This window comes from Lithobates pipiens, unplaced genomic scaffold (assembly GCF_037356315.1).
Source record: "Lithobates pipiens isolate NorthernLeopardFrog02 unplaced genomic scaffold, aLitPip1_a1.2 Scaffold_8, whole genome shotgun sequence".
NCBI classification, from domain to species: domain Eukaryota; kingdom Metazoa; phylum Chordata; class Amphibia; order Anura; family Ranidae; genus Lithobates; species Lithobates pipiens.
The window spans coordinates 87274044-87297873 of NW_027507903.1; the positions used below are offsets into that span (position 1 = coordinate 87274044).

Genomic DNA, 23830 nt, shown 5'->3' on the forward strand with positions numbered 1-23830 from the left:
AGGTAAAATAAACCTTTTACAAAACTTTTTAAGGACTTTGAAGCAAAGAGGATCTTGACTCCTACTCAAGGACATGATTTGCATTATGATTTTCCACTTTGCCTTTTGGAAGGAGCAGCCGTAAATCTAGGACATAACGCAGGCTTTTGTGGGCCTAATAAACCAAGCCATGCTCACAATTCTTTTAGCATCATTTAGGAAGACCAGGCCATTTCTCTTTAAGAGGTTAATGCTGCTTTTTTGCAGTTGGTAGATTTCCTAATCCTGTTTGTTCAGTTTTATGAAGGATTCAGAGCAACTTAACATTAGCTGTTCTCTGGGTCAGGGGAGGTTTGCATTAGACCCTGATGCTCATGCAAAGCGGAGTATAGAGGCAGATTATCTCTGCACCATCCTTAGAATATCTGCCTGGCAATAGGAAATCTGTATTGCCCTGCTTTAGCGCATAAACTTTACCTGTTCAGTTAAGAATTCTTACTTGAAAATATTTTTGTCTTTAAAAACAGAGTTTAACCACTTCTCCCTGGGGCGACGTCATATGACGTTGCAGATTTTCAGTGATGATATCTATCTATCTGATGCCTGCAGTTACAGCCATCATTCAGGTATCCTTTTTCTCTGCTGGCGATTCCCTGCACCATAAAAACATTCATAGTGGCTTTTTAGCCGGTTGATCGGTCTTGCAGGCAGTGGGAGGGCGCCGGCGCCATAAATGATCATAACGAATTCTGCGGACCAGATGACCAAAGGAACTCTCTGACCTTTCGGTGCCTGGGCGCTATGTGATGATATCACGCCCAGCCTCTGCATTTGAAAAAATGCTGCCGCCTTGGCTGGAAAGCCAGAATCCTTATTTTATTTTATTTTTTTATTTGTATTTTTTTTTTTTTATTTCACGTTTTTCCATCCAAGAGGCGTGATCTGGGGACTTATAGAACCCCAGATCTCGCTGTAAAGAGCCCTCTTCCTATTACAAGGAATTAGGGCTAAAACCACTAATCGATTAATCAACTAATCGATTACTATTTTCATAATCGATTAATCGGCCAGTAACAAAATGGGGTTAAAGTTAATGAGTCTGATATTTACTAGATTGACCCTTTAATAGTACATCTCTCCTCGAATAGTATATACACCATATCATTTCTCAAATTGTATATACAGTATATCTCTTCTAATAGTATCTACAGTATATCTCTTTTAATAGTACCAGTATATACAGTATCTCTCTAGTAGTATATACAATATATCTCCTCTAATAGTATATACAGTATATATCCCCTCTAAAATTCTACACACACACACACACACACACACACACACACACACACACACACACACACACACACACACACACACACACACACACACACACTATATCTCCTCTGTCTGTTATTCTCAGAGTGGATTAGATATTTTGCTCCCTAACCATATAGTTGGTTATTTATATTTACTACTGCATAGAGATATTTAAGAATAAACTGACTTTTTTAAAACATTACATATGAACTAAATTATACACCACGCTTTTTATTTTAAGGTTTTTAAGTTAAGGTTATTAACTGATTAATTATACAATAGTCGGCCAACTAATCGATTTATAAAAATAATCTTTAGTTGCAGCCCTACAAGGGATGTTTACATTGCTATTAATGGTAATCAAAGTGATCAAAAAAAGTGTCAAATTAGAAATATAAGTAAAGTACAATAAATTTTTTATTTTTTTTTGTCTCCATGTGCTTGCTCGCAGAAGCGAACATACACATAAGTCACGCCCGCTTATGTAAATGGCATTCAAACCACACGTGAGGTATTGCCACAAATGTTGGCACGAGAGCAATAATGCTAGGTCTTAACTCTGAGTGAGTGACTTGTATAGCGCCATCTATGCGAACTGAATCGCCTCAGGGCGCTTACTTGCCACCAGAGTCCATCTGTGGCTTTTTGCATGGTCCTTTACCCCGTAAGGTGCTGACACGCTTACAAACACATACAACATTGACCTACACATATTAAGGCCAATTTTTAATTTTTTTTGACAAGGTCTAATTAGCCTACCAGCATGTCTTTGTAGTGTGGGGGGAAACTGGAGTACCCCGAGGAAACAAACGCAGGCACAGGGAGAACAGGCAAACTTCAGGCAGATGGTATCGTGGTCAGGATTTGAACCAGCGACCCTATTGCTGCTAGGTGAAAGTGCTAACCACTACACCACTGTGCTGCCCCAACTCTAAACCAGTTAGCTGTAAAGTGTCGCCTATGGGGATTTTTAAGTACCAACATTTGGTGCCGTTCCATGAGCGTACGCAATGTTAAAGCATGACATGTTGGTTATCTATTAACTTGGTTTAAAATCATCTTTCGCATTATGCAAATAATTGTGCTAACTTTAGTGTGTTTGGGGGGGGTGGGAAAAAAACAAGAAATTAGGCTAGAGATAAGAGAAGGGAAAGAAAGGCGCACAAAGAGAGTGGTACATCTTTAAATTGCACCATAGGGGTTTTTAATACTGTACGAGTGGAAGGGGCTCAGGGAGTGCTAAATGTTTGTGGGTTGAAGTTTGAGAACCACTGATCTACACTGATTCGGGAGGGTCCTCGGCAAGCCATAGCTGACACTAGTCAAGGAGTTAATGTGTCCAGGTGATGTTTGTTTATGGTCTGGATGCTGTCCTTCATCTCCTAGTGTGACTGCGGCATGCCTCAGATTTTATCTGGCGACATAGTCCGAGCTCTGGACATTGCACTCTGCAAAGGCTACAAGCAATCATTTGCTCTGATTAAAATTCAACCAAATATATCATAATTTGATCTGCTTGGCTGGGGGGTGTTTGGCAAGCACAACTGTGTCTGCATGAGTCTTTGGTGTCTAGCAATCCAGTTATTTAGCTAGTGCACAGGCTCGACGGATTGCTGGAAACCTTTTAAGTTACTTATAGAGCTTTATTCTGTAATATCTGGTACACAGTGTGGCATTTTTATGTGTTTTATTTAGAGTAGACTTGAACTTATTTTTTGGGGGTTTTTTTTCCTTCTACTCCCTTTCCTCTGTAGTCAACATTTCTTGTATTTTTCTCAGCTCTCAGCTATAACATACAGCAGGATCTGTGTGCAGGTAGCGAGTACAGATTGACTCATTGACTGCCCCCTATGCTACATGCTTTTTGCAATGCTTTTATTCATAGATGCTATCCTTTGTGGATGTCAGTGCGTTGCAAGAACCTGTGATCTATCCATACAGGACAAAGCAACAGGTTTACTTGGGTCACCCTTACTTCATTTTTCTTCCTACCCCACCTTTATTATAAAGAAGCATTATTTTAAGCTCCAAGACACTCTGGTTATAACTTGCAGAAGCCTGACAGATATTGTGCTTCTCTCTTGGTGGCCAATCAGAGTGGTGGGATCTGACATGTCCCACCTCACTCTGCATTCCTCTTGCTGGTGTCTAATTCAGACAGCCAGAGATGGTCACTCCTTAGCAAAGCGGTCATCTCCTTATCTGCAGTGTTGGTTGGCTGTACGTCAAAGGGGGTTCCGTGTCCTATATCACAGCAGCATTACAGGTCACCTAGGAAGATGAGACCTTGAACTACATGTACTTTGTCCCATCAGGAGCTGAACACTGCTGTTAAAAAAAATAAAAAATAAATTAATAAAAAATAAAAGTGAGAATACTTTGAGGGACACAAATGTAGCTCTGTATTCATTAAAAAGGAAATGCAGTCTGCTCACATCATTGTAATAAAAACATCTTTGCTATTCTGAAGCTTCCCTCCAACCACTTTGCATATTTTATATATACTTTGATTGTGTACTTGCCAAATATGCTGCAGAAATCTCCCTCCACTATGTCTGACTGTAATTATTTTAGCTGCCTGTTCACTTCCTGGATTTACACAGGCACACCTCCAGCTCTGCAACTTTCATTGGCCCTCTTATGACCCCCCTGCAAACTCTCACGAGAGAGAGCTGTGCATGATGTCATAAGCCTAGGCTAATGACCAGAAAAACAGCAAGTGGGTTGTGTACGGTGTTTACTGGCAAATTTTTTTTTTTTTAGATTTAATAGATGGAAAGATCAAAAAATTAACTGAAGGTCCGCTTTAAGCCCTGGTGCGCTTTTTGGATATGTTTCAGAATGCAAGGCATCGCAGGACAAATGAATTGGCATGATTTTCTATGGATATCTTTCACATGTGTTGCAAATGCGATGCGTTTTTTTTTTTTTTAAAGGATCTTTTAGTGCGATGCATTTTGTGCTCAATACACTTTTATGTGCAATGCTTATCTGTTTAAGATGAGGCAATTCTGGTGTGTTTTCTGCCAGTCTCGTCTATATGAGCTTGAAAGCTCAAAAACTCAGCTGTATCTGATCCACTAAAAACGGATGGAGATCCGTTTCCCTTCCATCGACTAGTTGGCCATATTTTTTTTTTTCCAAGTTTGACGAGTGTGGGTGTCTGCCCACCCAGCAGTATCCCTCATCCACAGCTCTCTGTGAATAGAAAACTACAAGGTCTGGCAGCCTTTGCGGCTGTCAGTTTGTAGTTTTTAGTGAACTACCAGAGTGCGGTGGTAGTTGACTCGTTCTTCCTGTTGGCATGTATCGTCTTCCTCATACGAGAAAGCTGATACATTGACAGATCTGCAGGAGACCTGCAGCTGGTGCGATGCTTTACGGGCTCCGGCAATAAAAAATACAAATTTTTTTTTTTTAACCTACAAAAAAAGTGCATTTATCTTTTTTGTGAAAAGGGGAACTTCTCCTTTTACAGCTCGATTCATTGAGCTGTTTTTGGGTGATAAAACCTTTTATAAACCCAGATCCTCAGCAGTCTTGTTGGCCATTTGCCATCGCTTCTATATAGCCAGCATTTGTGTCTATAGCCTACTGAAGAATGACTTGAAGTGTGAGTTGAGGGTTGGATTGCTTTTTAGTTCTTGCTAAGTTTCCCATCTGCCTGTGTGAAATGGAAGAGGCACAGATCATTTGGGACTTGCTATGGTATAAACAGACGGTTGGAGTATTTTCCACTGGCTCCTGAAATTTGCTTGGTGTGCAGTTTCCCCTTCACACACAAAGCAAATGAAATGAAAGCATTTAATCCATTTGACAAGTGCTGGAAACCGAACTGTGCAACTTATTTATTTATTTTTTTTTTTTTGATTGATTATGCATAAAATAAAAACAAAGTTTGCCACGTGTGGCTCAATACAAGAAAAACACTAACTAACTACAATACAACAGTCCACCCCCTCCCTCTTCCAGGCAACACCCCATGAGAAACCTCCACTCCCTCGGTTGACAAAGGACCCCTCAGAGGTTGAGAATAACAGTTCTGTATCAAAAGACACGTATAGATGAATAAATGCACCGCCCTTATAATGTTATACATAATTGCATATCTTCACTTTGAAAGAGAAAAGGCCTAAAACATCAAAGATCTCAGGTATAGAGGTTAAGTGAAAATAGTTTGGGTTAAAGAGGGAGGGCTCTATAGCAATCCACATACAGGACCCCCCCCCCGGTCAGTCATACCTTGAGTACCAGTACCTTAAAATATCCATCGGCAATAGCTGTAGGGCTATCCAATCAGGTCACAAACTGTGCAGCTTAAGCAGAGAGGTGTACACTACCTCCTACACAGAATGTTCTATTCTGCCTACACTTTCATCCAGCACTGTAACTCATGAATAGTTTACAGTCGAATGTCTCCTCCTGCATATATTGTGTAGTGGGGAATATCAGGGAAACCTCTCCTGTTTATACAGCTGTGTATTCCCAGTGTGGACACAACATAAGTAATAAGAGTTCTTCCCCAGTTATCTGTGCATACAATTCCAGGAAGACATTGAATTGTGAAAATGATGCGTTTTAGCGCCAGCTATCTAGTATATCCTAACTTCTTATTATCCCTTGGAACATATAAATTAGATCAGCTTGGTGATCTTATCAATGTATGCTTATTCACCAAAAAAAAGTGTTTCTGTATAAATTGCAATTACATCTGTACGTGAATAGGGTACACCACGAGTCTTCTTACAATACAAGTCGGAGTCTGAAAGCAGTGGCTAATATACAAAAACATATTTAAAAGGAAAACTAGAAAAGTACAAGCTTGTAAAATGTCAAAGCCATATAAAATATTACTTTTAAAGCCTAATTTGCGTTTATTTTTATTGCCAATTCACTTTTGGTCCAGCTCTAAATGCCACTTGGTATTATTTCAGGCAAATTTGCTAAATGCACAGATGACGCACATTAATGGGAGAGCTTTTACATGTCAAAGGATTGAAGTTGCTGTCCATCCAGCTCTTAGAATTATGCAGATCTGTCTAGCGACGGCCTGATTTTTCTCTGCTACGCTTACTTACGGGTCCCTTCACCCTGTGACTGAACAGTTGAAGGAGAAGCAGTATAACACTGAGCTCCTCGCTCTGTTACTTTGCTCACTCTCTTCTCCTTCATTCCTTCCTTTTTTTTTTTTTTTTTTTTATCAAGATTTTTATTTACTTCCATAAAAAAGTAACTATATTTAAGCAGATACAGAAAGCAAGTACGAGCATTTAATAAGACCCATAGGACATGAGCACAGCTAACATAGGCTTTCTCTAGACAATTGTATGAGACACATACATGTCTCGATGAAGAAAACGCCTGGGTCTGCCCCTTATCCTTAAGCCATCATTACGGGCACGGAATAATAGGGGGAAAGTAGACTTAAGCAATACACGTGATACAACCACGTCCATGTATCTGAATAGACCCACCACATACAAAGTACATGCATAATACCAGTGCTCTATTTAGGTAACTCGGGATCAGTACAACAGCAAGGAGCCAATAAAAAGCCTGGAACAAAGAAAAACAAAAAGACAACAGGGTGGAGATCCCACACTTTGGGTTGGGGAGTAGGGTGAGGTCAGTGTGCGGTATAGATCCTCTTAACAGTAGTGATCATACGGGTTAAGTAATTAAATCTGTGGGAATCTCCTAAGGAATAATATATCCAACCTGACCAAATGTCCTTGAGTTTGTCACATTCGCCCCTAGTTGTATGTATCCTTTCCTCTCCTTTTTTACAGCATTGGTTTGTATTTTTTTTTGTTTTTCCTCATCCCCTTGAGCTGTACTCAGAGACTGCTAGTTAAACACAGGATATTACACTGAGTGATTGTATTTATAAAATTCATTTTCTGACTTATTGTAGTGCTGCGTTTTTTTTTTTTTTTTTTTTTTTCTTCCCCATGTCTGTTTAGATGTGGCATTTGAGAAGCTCTGTTAGTCTTATAGAAAGTTTTTTTTTTTTTTTTTTTTTTTTTTTTTTTGTTAAAACCAGCGCAACTCCAAGAATGCAGGCACCTGGATATGGCTAAACTGTACCATGCCAGAGTTCGATTGTCCCAATTCCCCTGTTAGTCTGCACTCAAACACTGTGCTTTTAAAATGAGTGTTCCCAGGCACACTTGTGTTATCCAGACCACAATCGCTGCTTCTGTGGTCCATCTATAGTTCTGTGCTCAGGTACTTTAGTGAATCGTGGCGAGAACCACCTCTCTCAATTGGTGCCAAGTACCATTATGCTTAACTGTTCCTGGGCATGGGCATTCACACTTCACAAATGCCACAACTGCTAAAATGTCAGGTTTGTGATGTAAAAAAAAATAAAGATAATTTCAGAACTTTGACACTTTTTTTAATGTGCCCTATAAACTGTACAACTCGTTTGAAAAAAAAAAACTTAAATCTTTTAGGGGGGGCGGGGGGATTTAAAACTAAAATGATGTGGTTGCAGAAGTGTGCACACCCTCTTTTATAACTGGGAATGTAGCTGTGTTCAGATTTAAGCAATCGCATTCCAACTCGTTAAATAGTCAGTACACACATGCCATCATTTAAAGTGCCTCTGATTAACCCCAAATAAATTTCAGCTGTTCTAGTAAGTCTTTCCTGACTTTTTTTTTTTAGTCGCATCCTACAGCAAAAGCCATGGTTCACAGAGCACTTCCAAAGCATCAGAGGGATCTCAATGTTAAAAGTTATCAGTCGGGAGAAAGGGTACAAAAGAATTGCCAAGGCATTAGATATACCATGAAACAAGGGGCGAAAATATGGCACAACAGTGACAGTACCAAGAACTGGACGTCCCTTCAAAATTTATGAAAAGACCAGAAGAAAACTGTTCAGGGAGGCTGCCAAGAGGCCTACAGCAACATTAAAACTGCAGGAATATCTGGCAGTTACTTGCTGTGTAGTACATGTGACAACAATCTCCCATTTTCTTTATATGTCTGGGCTATGGGGTAGAGTGGCAAGATGGAAGATTTTTCTTATGAAGAAAAACATCCAAGCCTGGCTAAATTTTGCAAAAAAAAAATCTGAAGTCTCTCAAAAGCATGTGGGAAAATGTGTTCTGGTCTGATGGAAACCAAGGTTGAACTTTTTGGCCATAATTCCAAAAGATATGTTTGGAGCAAAAACAACACTGAATATCACCAAAAGAGCACCATACCCATAGTGAAGCGTGGTGGTGGCAGCAGCATGCTTTTGAGGCAGTTTTTCTTCTGCTGGAACAGGGGCCTTAGTCAAGGTAGAGGGAATTATGAACAGTTATAAATGGCAGTCAGATTGGCACAAAACCTTCAGGCTTCTGTTAGAAAGCTGAACATGAAAAGTAACTTCATCTTTCAGCATGACAGTGACCCAAAGCATACATCCAAATCAACAAGGGAATGGTTTCACTAGAAGAAGATTAAAGTTTTGTAATGGCCCAGCCAGAGCCAAGACCTGAATCCGATTTGAAGATCTCTGGAGGTGCTCCTGAAGAGGGCTGTGCACAGGAGATGCCCTTGCAATCGGACAGGTTTGGAGTGTTTTTGCATAGAATAATTGACAAATATTGGCAAGTCAAGATGTGCCATGCTGATACTACTTGTACCCAAAAAGACTGAGTGCTATAATAAAGTCAAAAGGTGCTTCAACAAAGTATTCGTTTAAGGGTGTGCACACTTATGCAACCATATTTCTTATTGTACATTACGGGACACCGAGCCATAGTATTTACTATGTGGGTTATAGGCCACCTTCAGGTGATGGACACTGGCAAGCCCCAAGATAAAAAGTTCACTCCTTATATAACCCCTCCCACTACTGCGGGTATCTCAGTTTTTTCGCCAGTGTCTAAGTTGTTGTTCACAAGTAAAGATGTGCTGAGCTCCTCTGAAGCAATCCTTGCTGGGGCTAGCCATGCAGCCGGATCCATTATAAGTCTTTTAGGCCGAATTTAATGGTACCGGGGCCTCGTGTCCAAAAACAAGCTGGATCCGGTACTTTTGCTAGTAAGGCCATAAAGTTTTACTGGCGATGGTGCTATTACAGGTCCAGGATTGTGGGTTTCCTCAAGGTTTCCCAGCTCCTGAAGGTTTAACGGAACCCACAGTGAAGGGTGCAGATTGGGTCTGTTGTTTTACCACAGAAAACCCTGCGGAGGGAGAGTTAGAGAGAGTTTTTCTAAGAAATTTTTGAATTTTTTTCTTATGAATGTCTCCTTTTTAAGTTAAGCTGCGGAGGACACGAGCATAGAGGAGCATGTAAGAGGTTGGTGACACACATTTTTTAACACATTTTACTATTGCATCAGGCTGAGCGTTATTCGTATCGGCTGACTATTGCTCAAGCAGTGGATGCGATTTCTTCTGTTAGTACCTCTGCTTTGTGAATCAGGCTATATTCAGAAGGGGGGGGGGGGGGTTGAAAAAACCCCAAAAAAGGAGCTAAAAGGGTCTCACTCAAGCTCTGGAAAGCCTATTCTTCAAATGGCATCCTCACCTGAGGGGCTGGATTGTCAGTGAGCCTCGGGGCCATCAAATGTTTGCAACTGTTCAACGCTGCAGCCACTGTTCTTTTATGCTTTTTCCTCAGCCATGGTAGGTTTTTAAAAGTTTAGCAACTTTAATCGCATCCTAGTGTGGTCAAGATGCGACGGGTTCTCTTCCGTTTTCCTTGAACCCTCAGACTGAGGAAATAGGGGCAGTAGAAGACTATTCTCTCAGGGGACCATGGTGAGGCTGACGATGACTCTTCTGAGGTGTCAATTGCAGGTACAATTTCTTGCTGAATGATCCGCTCCATATTTATGCACCCTTAACTGAGTGGTTGGGTTTGCTAAAGCCTCCTCAAACTGTGCATGCTTTTTCCTGTCCATTCATTGTTGGGGAAAAAAAATTTTGTATCTGGAGGATCACCCAGATGAGCATTATAACATTCTAAAGTTTTTTTCACACTGTATCCTATGGTAGAGAAAATTCTCCAAGCAGGGTATACTAGCACTTACCGCTACTGTATCCTTTTGTGAGTAAGTTTGACTTGTCCGGCAGACATTACTCAAATAGGGATCCAATGGATAAAAGGTTGGAATTCCTATTAAAAAAAAAAAACACACTTTTTTTTTTTTCCCTGGCAGGTTGAGTGTCTCAGCCTGCGCTGACAGTAATTAGTTAAATTCTTGAGAAACCAGTTTTAACATGGGTTTAAGGTTATCCTGCTCAGCAGGTCCAGGAGGCGGCTTTATGTTTGCAATAGTTGCTATGACCGATTGCGCCTTCGCTAAGCGTCATGCAAAAAACTCCTGGCTAGTCCCTTTTGCGGTAAGACTGCTATCTGGAGATATTTTCGATATATCCAAAGAAGTTCTAGCAAAGGAAAGATACCCATTTTGCCTTTTTTTTTTAAATGAAGAACTAATTGTGTTTTTTTTATTTTGAAAGTTCTTTCTCCTGTGCCAGGGGTATCAGCCTCCAGGGAGTCACGACGGTCTCCGTCGTTAGGTTCAAAGTGTAATCCTCAGGGTTAACCCCAGGAACAAAAGAGGTCTTGAGGGAGGAAGCTTACAAGATACGGTAGCCTCATTATGAGGAGGTGCCCCTGCTTGCTCAATGGGGAGAATTCTTCAATCCAAATGGACATTCTAGATCACAATCTAAAATTCAATTGCAGACTATAATCTCTCTTTTTGCATGAAGATGATTTCCATATGCCTATTTCCTCGCTCAATAGTAATATTTTCTTTCAAAGTGGAAAATCTTCTTTTTCAGTGTAGTACAGTCCAGTCCAAGTACAAGGTTCTGGCTCATTTTCTAGCCAGATTGAGGGCCCAAGGTATAATGATTATGGTTTACCTAGTCAATCTGTTCTTGTTAGACCAGTCGGTAGCCTGCTTAGGCCAAAAGTATGGTCACCCCATTCGACTACCTGGAATATCTAAGTCGGATTCTCAACCTAGGAGAAATCTTCTATAAAACATGAAGAAAATACTTGAGTCTGATCATAGGCACACCCAGAAAAGGTATTCATACCCCAGGCTAAGTAAGATCAGCACCGTAAAGGTCTTATCTGGGTAGTCGAAGCAAGATGGTTTTTCTCCTATTCAACTTTGTGTGAGGTTGTCAGGAACGATGGTGGCTTTGAGGCTGTTTGTCTCATTCTAGACTGCTGCAAAGCAGTATCCTATCTGCTTGAAACAGAGAATTCAAGCTCTATATTCCCAATGTGTCTGACTCCAAGGCATACGGCCTATTCACCCTGATGGCACTCAATTTCGTCCGATCTTGTAGTCTAAGCAGGGTCGGGCCTGGTTAGTACCTGGATGAAAGACCACCTTGAAATACCAGGTGCTGTAGGCTGAGTACACCTGAGCCTCAGTTTATGGTTAACATCCAAAAATCTGCGAAGGGGGAAAATGTTTTCAGTTGCCTGTGAAATAGTATCAACATATGCCAATGTTTTTTTGTTTAGGTTCGGGACAGTCCTGAAAAGAGGCAGCTGTCCAGGAGAAGATCAGGATTGGCCTTTCCCATTAACATTTTAAAAATTCAGGCAGAACACTTGGTTCTGAAGCTTGAACATTCAGTTTAAGGTATTGTCCTGCTAGGAGTCAATCCGTTATGCCACAGCAATGGCCTATATTAACCACCAAGGGGGCACAAGAAGTTGTGTGGCCCAGAGAAAGGTGAAGCTTATCCTATCTTGGGAAGAAAACAATATGCTTTGCCTATAGGCAGTTTTCATTCTAAGAATAGAAAATTGGTAGGCGGACTACTTGGTTTACCAGCAGTTTTTCCTGGGAGAATGATTCCCCCCCCCCCCCATATTTCTGTCAATATGTCAAGGATGGGAAATCCCAGACATATATCTGTTTGCATCCAGGATCAACAAATGAGATTGCTATTCCCATAGAATCTGTTCTCACTGATTTTTTCACTCCTATTCAGCCTGCATCCACAACTTCTTCACAGGATCAAGCAGGAAGGGAAGTCGTTGCTTCTTGTAACCCCAGCGGGGTCCAGGAAATCTTGGTATGCAGAGATCGTAGAGATGGCAGTAGGGAACCTATAGACCCTTTGTGGCTAGACCTTCTCTCGTATCAAGTTTTTTTTATCTAAACCAGGATATTGTTCTACCGTCGTTTTTCCAGAACCCTGTTCTTTGGAAGGAGATTGCTACTTTTTTTTTTTTTTTTTTCATGTGGTGAGAGTAGTCCATGCCTACTTAAAGGCGATTTGCTCAGATTAACCCCTTCCCGCCGAGCGTACGCAGATCTGCGTACTCGGCTTCCAGGGGGTATACCGGGATGATGCCCGCACCTGCAGGCATCATCCCGGTACCGTTTTTTACAGCGGGCGATTGGCTTTCCAGCCATAACAACCGATGCGGCTAAAAGCCGCTCGGCTGTTATGCCGGAGGAGCGGGAGGGGACGTCCCCCCCTCTCGCCGCTGTTACCGGTGCTCCCGCTCGATCGGGAGCACCGATTAGCGATCCGTCGGCTCTGGCTGCTGGGGAGGAACTGGAACGAAGCCGTAATCGGCTTCGTTCCAGTCTCCTCATCGTGAACACGGAAGCGACGTCATGACGTCACTTCCCGTTTACTCGGCTGCCAATGGCGCCGGTTTTAAAAAATATCCGGTATTCAGAATCGCCGTTTTCGGCGATCTGAATACATTGAAGTGTAAAGGAGGGGTGGGGGGTCTTTTAGACCCCCGATCCCTCCATAAAGAGTACCTGTCACCACCTATTACTGTCACAAGGGATGTTTACATTCCTTGTGACAGCAATAAAAGTGATCAAATTTTTTATTTTTTATTTTTTTTAAACAATTTAGTCATTTTAAAATAAATAAAATAAATAAAAAAATAAAAAATTTTCAAAGCGCCCGCCGTCCCCACGAGCTCGCGAAGCAAAGAAAACGCATACGGAAGTCGTGCCCGCGTATGTAAACGGTGTTCAAATCACACATGTGAGGCATCGCCACGATCGTCAGAGCGAGAGCAATAATTCTAGCAGTAGACCTCCTCTGTAACGCTAACCTGGTAACCGTAAAAATTTTTTAAAGTGTCGCCTATTGAGATTTTTAGGTACCGTACTTTGTCGTCGATCTACAAGTGCGCGCAATTATAAAGTGTGACATGTTTGGTATCTATTTACTCGGCGTAACATTATCTTTCACATTACGCAAAAAAATTGGGCTAATTTTACTGTTTTGTTTTTTTTTTATTCATGAAAGTGTCCCTTTTCCCAAAAAGTTGCGTTTAAAACACCACTGCGCAAATACCGTGTGACATAAAATATTGCAACAATCGCCGTTTTATTCTCTAGAGCCTCTGCTAAAAAAATATATATAATGTTTGGGGGTTCCAAGTAATTTTCTAGCAAAAAATATGGATTTTAACTTGTAAACACAAAATTCCAAAAATAGGCTTAGTCATGAAAGGGTTTAAAAAAAAATATTTTTATTCGTGTTGCCTGAAAGTCCTAAAGGAAAGGCAGCATCAAAATCTACTATTCTTAATAGATTCGACAAGTAATCGTTCAAGCTCATGGTTAGAGGTCAATTCCACCCTCTCAAATCAAAACACACTCCTCTAGGGCTGTTAGTGCTTCCTGGGCAATGCATCACCAAGCCTCCATGGCTCAAATCTGTAAGGCCGCAACTTGGTTTTCAGTCTACATTTGCCAGATTCTATCAAATAGATGTAAAAGGTCCTGAGGATATCGCCTTTTTGGGTGCAGGTTACTGCAGGCTGCATTATTAGTCTTCTAGGCTTTTTTTTTTTCTTTCTCTCTCGCACCAAATTCGCCACCCAAAGATGTAAACTAAAGCCATGGAATACTATGCTTTTTACATGACCTGTTAACCTGTGTTTCCAAACGCATCATGTACATAATATAACTGGGTACTAACATTTATAGGTAAAGTTGATCCGGGGAAAATCCGATTGCCTCTCGATGGATCGGGAAGAAATTTTTTCCCCTGCTTTAGCAAATTGGATCATGCTCTGCTGGGGTTTTTCGCCTTCCTCTGGATCATAGAATTGGGTATATGGGATTGTATGTTGATGATATTAAAAAAAAAAAAAATATATATATATATATATATATATATATATATAGCTATAATTTATTTTTATTTTTTTGTGGTTGAGCTGGATGGATTTTTTATTTTTTTTTTTCCAGCCTAACTATATAACCATGTAAACCCGCATCAGTGTGAACCCAGGCTAAAGGTGGAAAAGGTTCCTAAATTCTGTTTTTTTTTTTTTTTGCATCACAGAATCCTGACATTGTAACAGGGTTGGGTAGACTTTTTATATCCACTGTGTGTACACACCGTATTGTACATGCTGTACAGGAATGTGGCAGGTTTTCACCTTTTTAGGAACCGTTCAGATAATAGCCCCTCCTGAAGTTCTTCTTTACCGCTCTTTGATTACCTCTTTTTAATGTAAAGCTGACTACATTGAAGTATAACAAAGGGCAAAACTTTTTTATTTTTTTGAAGTTTTGGATAGAGTATAGAGGGATTAGAACTCCTGACTGTTAACCTTTTTTTTTTTTTTTTTTTTTTTTTGCTAGTTGCCCTGTTTTACTCTTAATAAAATTAAAGAAAATCCCTAATTTTGGTTTCTTCACCTAGAAGGGTAATAGAGGGGGAATCTTCCAATGGGGACACAAATTCTGGAGCCCTTGGGGTCCCCAAGGAATTCCTTTAATTTGCAGGTATTTCTTCTCACTTCCTGTCCCACAGCCAAACAGAAAGTGGAAGGAAAGCTCTGACATGGAATACATGGGACAGGAGTTGTAACCCTTCATTGCTCTTACAAAAAAAGTGCTGCCTATAGTTCCTTAGGGTCATTCACATGAGTGGACACCTCCAGGAGTCCACCTGCTCAGCTGGGAAACTGTCTGCTGGTCTTTGCTGAACAGACGGATTGCTTGTCCATGTCTTCTCTACTTATGCAGAGACACAGCTCGCTGCCGTCTATGGGCGTTCAGATGTAAACGGACCACCTGTCCATTTACACCGATGACCATGTGATCTGATCCTCTAGACAGCTGAGGAATGGATACCCCATCCGTCTGTTTTTGCCAGGTCAGATCCCATGACAGCGGGTTTGCATTGACACCCGTCACTCCCTGGAGGGCCATGGATGGTCCAATGGGGTTTTGCCTAAAAAACTGACAGGCGGACCTTACTGGTCCACCCGTGTGAAAAGGGCCCAACACATACTAAAACCTTGCTTATTAGTTAATAAAATTGTATGATTTATTGTACAACATGGTTCCCGGCTCAGTGATTCTTTTGGCATTGGATTAGACTTTGGATGCTTATGTTCTGAGAAGAAATTAGGGCTGCAACTAATGATTATTTTCATAATCGGTTAGTTGGCTGATTATCGTATCGATTAATCAGTTAATAACCGTAGAAAAAAGTGTGGTGTATAATTTAGTCAATATGTAAAGTTTTTTTAAAAAAAAGGCATTTTATTCTTATATCTCTATATGCAGTGGTAAATATAAATAACCAACTATATGGTTAGGGAGCAAAATATCGAATCCACTCTTAGAATAACAGACAGAGATATACTGTGTATATTAGAGGGGATATATACTGTATATAGTATTGAAGATATACAGTACTGTATATACTATTAGAGGATATATACTATTAGAGGAGGGATATACTGTATAAACTATTAGAGGGGATATACTGTGTGTACCATTAGAGGAGAGATATACTATTAAACGATCAATCTGGTAAATAACATCAGACTCATTAACTTTAACCCCATTTTTCTACTGCCCAATTAATCGATTATGAAAATAGTAATCGATTAATTTCATAATTGATTAGTTGTCAATTAATTAGTTGTTTCAGCTCTAAAAGAAATTCTTGTAAATAATGAAACGCATTGATTATCTTCTGATGTGAAATGCTTTTAGGATTTTCATGTTTCCAGAGAGAGAACGATCATTTCATATTCTTCACAGATCTCGTTCCACGCTTGGACACACTCGATCTCACTGGGGCCAAAGTTCAAATTCACAGACTGGAAGAACCCAGGAGCACAGAAGTCGCAGTCGGGTTTCCACTGTCATACAGCCTCTTAGACAAAGTGCAACTGAAGTTGTGGACCTTACTGTAGATGAAGATGGTATGTTGGGCATACATATGTTTGGCAATCTCCAGGATTGTGCAATGCAAAACTTATATATTTTTTTTTATTATTCTTTTGGGCAAAAGCAAATATTTTAAGTGCATGAAGTAGTCTGAGAGGGTTTGCAGTGAATATAATATAAATATAAATATATATATATATATATATATATATATATATATATATATATATATATATTTATATATATATATTTATATATATATTTATATATATATTTATATATATATATATATATATATATATATATATTTTTTTTTTCTCTCTCAACTCTTTAAGATACAGTGAGCTACCTTACCTGTGGGTTCTTGTATGGTTAAATATAAAGAGCCATTTTCTTGGTCTTTTTTAGGCTGCATATTCTTTCCTATGAAATGTTCATTTTACTGGAAACTGCGGCAAAGACGTAGCAAGCAGTTTTTTTTTTTTTTTTTTTTTTTTCCCCTCCCCCCTAAGCTTGCCCACATCATCCCAAATGCAAAGGTGTGAATGCGGCTAAAAGTTTTCCTCAATACACAGGATCTTTCACTGTTAATAGTATTGCTACCTATGGCTCTGCACTAGCTGCATATTTGAAAGCTTGGTGCCACTGTTGTACTTATTAATGAAAGGCATAGCAGTATGACCGAGTGTTCTTTATTATATGCAGGTGTAATTTTGTGCACAGTCTCTGCTTATTTAACCTGCACACATAAAAACTTATTCCCAGACATGGCAAATTTATGTCTTCTAATAATTCTTCATGTTCCATAGACCCCACAGTTGTGCCATCTACCTCTGGCAGAACTGAGTCCCCATCTATCAGCACTATTTCCAGTAATACGTCTACCTCAGAGCCGGCCTCTGATGCTGTTTCAGGACTGTCGGGGTCTTTGGCTTCCACAGTGTCTGAGTCGCCTTCAGTCACCACAAGTAGCAGTACTACAAGCATTACATCAGGTGAGTCAACACTGATATATATATATTTATTTATTTTTTAAATTGTAGCAAAGCACCCTATCGGTCCATTATTGACTTTATTTTTTGAGAGCTATCCTGGCCATTTTTAAAGTGAAATCCTCTGTCCCTATTTGGAAAATTTATATACACAATCACTCCAAATAATTACCTGATACTTTGGCATGCCATTCTAACAACTTCACCATTTCAATTGGCTAGGTGGTAGCGTCTGCCTACTTAAAAAAAAAAAAAAAAAAAAAACTGCTTGGACAAGCAATGAACAAAAATGACATTTCTATGTGTACAGAACAACTGCAGTGCTATAGTTGCTAGAAAGTGATGTTGAACAAATAGTGTGTGTGTGTGTGTGTAGCTGAAGTTTCAGTGAAGGGCAACTACAAAGCGGGCTGATATTTGATTTTTTTTTATTTATTTTTTTGCACTGATAAAAAGGATATGGATAGATATATATATATATATATATATATATATATATATATATATATATATATATATATATATATATAATTCTAAAATCTCTATACCTAAGGTTTTTGCACAGTACTATATATGCCTATTCATAGTAGTTTGTGATTTAGAAAATTGTGTTAATCAGTTTGAGGGTAAACTTTGTGGCTTTCTTCTTTTTTGACGATTCATGAGCTTCCATCTGCCTGAAATATGTGCATGCAGTTTGGTCTGGAGCATAGACTGTATGATTCTATACAGCAGGCGATACTAAATGGCGGACCACTTTCCAGACGTGGACAGTCCTGTCTGGACCTCACCACTTAGCAGCCTGATCCCTTCTGCCTCTACTGGTAAAACTCACAGCGAAGGGCAGGAAATACAGCAAGCTGAGTTTCTCTTCAGTTTATGTGTTTGCCTGCCGCTGCTGTTAGACTCGCAACAGGAAAGGCAGGAGATATGGCATTTCTACATGGGGAGTGGGAACTGCCCAACCTGTCGCTTGTTAAGAAGTGTTGGTCAGCTGCCGCCCTCTGTGCAGACCTTCTGTATCTCCCACTCTTCCCAGCTGCGAGTTTAATTTTGGCAGCCGGCAGGCAAATATTCAGAAGAGGAGTCCACCCTACTGTGCATCCCGCCTTTCAATGCGAGTTTTGACACCGGCAGCAAGAGAAGAGTTCAAGCTGCCTCAGACATGCTAAGCTAGGACTGTGAAGGGGGTAGAACTGTAACTGCAGTGGAGACTATTATTTGGGGGGGCGCCCTGTATTTGTAAGGGAGGACTGTCTTTGGGGGTAAATTTGACAGGCGGGGGGGAGCTGTAATATGCATAGGCTTTGATGGGGGGGGGATGTGATTGCAAGGGAAATTGTGACGTTAGGGGTGGGGGCAATGTGAGGAGGAGAGGGGGCTTTGATGTGAAGCACCCGAGTCCTAGAAAAAAAATAATTAGATTTGGACCTCTGGAGAAGGAAAATGTTAGTGACCAGACCTTTGTGAATTTTAATTAAGTTTGCCTGCTCTACAGAATAGAAAAACTGTCATATACTGAAGTAAATTGAAAAGTCTCTGTTCACAGAGAATGATGAGATTTGCCCAGTTTGCTCTTTTATTAGTAAGAAGTTTGCATTGGAGTCTGGTGCTTGATGGAAGTCCATGCATCACAATAGATTCTAAGCTATGTTAAGCCATGTAGCAATGCAACATATCGGCATCACTACCAATAAATAGCATTGGTGTGAAAATGGGAGCGTTCAGAAGGTCGATATTACTGTAAGCTGAAAGTTTTTGCACCATTATGGAAACTTTCTGCAACAATATATTTAACTTCTCAAAGAAATGAGACCCTTTGTTGCTTTGCCATTGTGGTCCCAGCTGACATAGAAGTGCCAACTTCTGAATGCACTTGTATCATTTTAGAGAACAAGCAAATCTTTGACTTTCATTGGCTGCATCTAAAGATCTCTCTATTTATAGATGGTGCCCATCTATGATGCCGTATATTGTGTTGATCTGAATAGCGTAATAAGGTCCTATTGCTATGTCTATCTTTTCTTTCCATATTTTCAATTAAAGTGAAGCTGTGTGCAGAGAAATGGGGGAGCTACGATTGCATGTTAGGCCTTAATGCACACAGGACATTTATTTTAAATCTCCTAGATGCTGGCAGTGTTTTTGCAGAAAAAATGGCAGACGTTTAAGTGTCTAAAGCTTTTTGTATCTTTTTACAGGCATCAAGCTCGTGGGCATGAATTCATTTTATTGGCCAGAATTTTTTTTTAATTCTAGCCATTGAAATGAATTAATGCTCAAGCCCTAAACATGCCTAGCGTTTAGCTCATTAAATGGATTGTAAAGGGAATTTTTTTTTTTTTTTTTTTTAACAAACCTCTTATACTTGCCTCCACTGTGCAGCTCGTTTTGCACAGAGTGGCCCCAGACCTGGTCTTCAGCTGTCTCTGCTTCCCCCCGTAAGTACTTCTCACATTCATGCGGGCTCCCTCGCATGGTGAGAAGTACTTGCGAGTGTGCTCCCGTGATACAGCTGGCAGCAATAGCCACTCACTGTGTCACTAAGGGGGGGCCCGGCGCGCTGCGTCTTTGGATGTGATTGACAGCAGCGCGAGCCAATGACTGCGCTGCTTTCAATCCATCCACTCTAGACAATCAACGGCCAGGCTGAGCGGTGAAGAGGATGACGGAGGCGAGCGTGGGATTTTCGAGGGGAATGCATTAAGGTGAAAAAAATGTTTACAACCCCTTTAAGCAGCTTTTAGCAACATCAAGCATTTTTTTCTGCCAAAACTCTGCTGCTTCTGGACTCACTGGCAGGGTTTTTTTATTTTCTTTCCACTAAACTCTCTTACCATTAAACGCTGCTAAAAGCTAATGTATACATGGACACATAGGATAACATGCAGGGGTGTGGTGAAAAAAAACTCCAGACACCCATAGGAGCAGCTGTAAAAATGTCCAGTGTGCATAAAGCCTTAAGCCTTTAAATTTGCTCTACTTTAGCACAATTTCAAAGTCGCAGATCAGTGCGATTTGCAACTTCGTATAACAGAAGCCTATACAAGTCGCAATGAAATCTGAAACACTAAAAAGGGAAACCTTAGTGAAGATTTCTACTGCTCATGCTCGAGTTGCGCTGCTCTTTCTGAATGGTCTTTTGGGACCTGTGTGTACCTGAACGAAGCTTGGGGAAGGAAGAGGGGCTGGTCATACTTGGAGATCGCCGCAGTCATGTGCCGCCCCCCCCCCCCCCCATGGTGCTAAATGTGGCGGGGGAAGGACAAGTGGAGCTTCCCCTTTTGGGTGGAGCTCTGCTTTAATTATTTTTTGGCCGCCCTGGTCAGGTCACGTGATCTGCACGTGTCAGCAAGTGACATCTGCAGGGTAGAGGAAAGGGAGCACTGGTGATGGCTAGTTAAACCTGGAGTGGTGACATCACCTATAGGTCTCAATGGCCTATTCGTTGTCGATTCTTCTTCTTCTTCTCCCATGAAGCCATGCTGGCTGACATGGAAGCCAGAGCATATGACTGGACCGGATAGGAGCAGGCCAGAAAATAGCAAAGTATATTCATCATTCTAAAGGCCCCATACACACGATCGGACTTTTTGACAACAAACATGCAAATTTGTTGTTTTAAGGCAACATTCGACTGTGTGTAAGCTCCATCGGACAAACCTTTTTGGGTTTTATCTGATTTTTGTTCGCTACGGTCCGATGGAGCAAAGTCCGATCGTGTGTACACAAAACCATCGGACTTTTGTACAAACACGCATGCTCACAACCAATGAAAAAGATCAGACAATACAGAAGTTGACCAAAGGGTGTCGAGTAAATGAACGTCCTCTTTTGAAGTGTCGTCAGTACGTTGAAATGTCACTACATTCGTGTTTGTTGCCTAAAAAGTCAGATCGTGTGTATGCAATACAGATTCACGGCCAACGCCTTTTTGTACAGAAGTCCAAAGGAACGTTTTTTTTTTTTTTTCAAAGTCCGATCGTGTGTATGAGGCTTTATATAGGTTAGTTGGCATCGATGTTAGGAGGGGTTTAATGCTAGTTAGGTGTAGGCTGGAATTCCACTTGAAGTGCAAACCAGCAATGTCCGCTTCTATATTTATGTCCTCGGGGTGTAACCTTTAGGTGCTCAGAAAGTAGTATTGCATGCAAGGTTTTCCCTGCTGATATCGGGATGGGGATCTTGTTTAGCCTTTTTTTTTTTTTTCTTTTTTTTTTGTTTTTTTCTGTGGGAATCCTAAACAGAAGTGAATTGTGTGATTGAAATTTACTCATCCCGATTTTTCATTTTCGATAACCTTTAAACATTTACAAATTATCCATGAATGTTATTCAGTTCTATTTTACATGAGCCAATGTGTAAAAATGGTGTGTTTTTTGGGTAATGAAGCCCTGTGAGATGTCCTATATGTGACAAGTGTAACACCATCTAGAGAATATTTTTAACTCTACATGGATGTGCAGACTATAAGTAACGAACGTATGTTTTCATTTAACTTGTAGATGAGACCAGGACTACTGGCACTAGCACAGATAGTGGCCCGCCAGCATTGCCAAGATTACCATCTTGTTGTCCTGAGCATTCACCTTGTGGAGGATCCTCACAGAATACTCATGTCATGGGACATCCTCATTCTAGTTGTTATCCATCACATAGTCACCACTATCCACATCATCATCATCACCACCACCACCCTCCTACTGTTCCCCTGTCACCTTCTTTCTCAGAGTCTCTCTGTCCTGTGGAAAGAAATCCTCCTGCCCCTCCACCTTGTGGCTCAACAAGCAGCTCTTCCTCCACCTATCATGACCCGGTAAGAATCCTCAAATTTTTTTTTGGTTGTTTTTATTATTGTTGAATTTTAAATGAAGTCAGTATAAGTGTTGTATAATGTCACGCTTAAGTCATGTTCTACTGTAAAGTAGATTGTTCTTAATATTCCTAATAACGTTAAAGCGTATGTATGCATGAGCAATATATAAAGGCTGTACATTTTTTGTGGGGTTAAATTAACACATGACCAACAGTTTGTAGACACCTGATTGCCTAAAATCATGAACAATAACTTATGCAGCTATAACTCCTTAAATCATGTTTTTATGGACCTGGCCTTGTGCACAGTGGGGGGGGGGGGGGAGACCTTGGGTGAGATTTACTAAAATTGGCACACCCGGAATTTGTTGCAGCTGTGCATAGTAACCAATTGGCTTCTAGGTTTTAGCCCCGGTTCACACTGCCGAGACTTGTCATGCGACTTTAAACTCTCAATTCGCATTACAAGTCATTCCCCATTAACTGCAATGGAACCGTCAAGTTGATATAACTTAGAAAAAGGTACCTTCACTACTTTTTGGTGCGACTTCAATATGACTTGCATTGCCTTCTATTAAACCCCTTTCACACTGGGGTGTTTTTCAGGTGCTTTTGGGTTAAAAATAGCATCTGAAAAACACCTCCCCTGCAGCCCCAGTGTGAGAGACGGAGTGCTTTCACACTGGAGCGGTACAATTGCAGGACTTTAGAAAAAGTCCTGCAAACAGTATTTTTTGTGGGTGTGGTGTGTAAACTGCACCTCCACGGCCCCTGCCATTGGAATCAATGGGCACCGCTGCCAAGGTTCTTTTTAACCCTTTATTCGGCCACTAGCGGGGGTTTAGAGTCCTGCTAGCTGCCAAAAAGCGCTGCTATTACTGCTATCTAGTGCCGTTTTACCGATTCAGAGACGCGACATTGTGAATCCAAACTTATTAATGACCTGGCACATTTAAAAATATGTATGGTAAAATTAAAAAAGCTTATAGGTTTCTTTGTAAAAAATGTTTGATTACTAAAACGTTTTCATTACATTTCTGCAGATCTCCTGCAGATCTTTCAGTGCATCAGCCTGCTCGTACCTCGTATGAGCAAGCCGATACATTCTGACAGGAAGACTCCATAAATTACCAGAGCACCATGGTAGTATATTGAAAACTACCAGCCTACAGCCACAAAGGTTGGTGTACTGTGAATGTGTGACACAGCTGGTTCTAAAGGCTCAAAGTTTTTAACGTTAATGCATTCTATTCATTTAAGGTAAAAATTCTTCTTGGTCCAGCATCTCCCCTATTTAATTACCTGAAACCCATTTCACTCCAGTGATGTGCATGAGAGCAGCGGCTCTCCTGGGTTTCTCTCTCATTGGCTCACACAGCAGCTGGTACCTTTGGCTCCTGCTGCAGCTCATCACAGCCACTAAGCCAATGAGAGAGACAAGGAGGGGGTTGTGTTTATGAATGGATACAGTGCGCAGCTCGGGAGTGAGCCTGCTTGCTCCCCCCATAGCAAGAGACTTGCTATTGGGTGCACTCAGTATGGGGGAGGAGCCAGGACTGCTGGCGGT

At 40.7% G+C, this 23830-nt stretch overlaps 1 protein-coding gene across 5 annotated transcripts in view; it reads left to right on the top strand.

The window, feature by feature from the left end:
• Positions 1–23830, top strand: part of RNF111 (ring finger protein 111) — an 88456-nt gene that overhangs the window by 42511 nt on the left and 22115 nt on the right. For 4 of the 5 annotated variants that reach the window (XM_077472399.1, XM_077472400.1, XM_077472401.1 and 1 more), the window contains exons 4-6: positions 16328–16491; positions 17266–17451; positions 21954–22264. In XM_077472399.1, the coding sequence (XP_077328525.1) occupies positions 16328–16491; positions 17266–17451; positions 21954–22264 (661 nt within the window). The remainder of the gene's footprint in view (positions 1–16327; positions 16492–17265; positions 17452–21953; positions 22265–23830) is intronic. The other variant, XM_077472403.1, reaches the window with a different exon arrangement.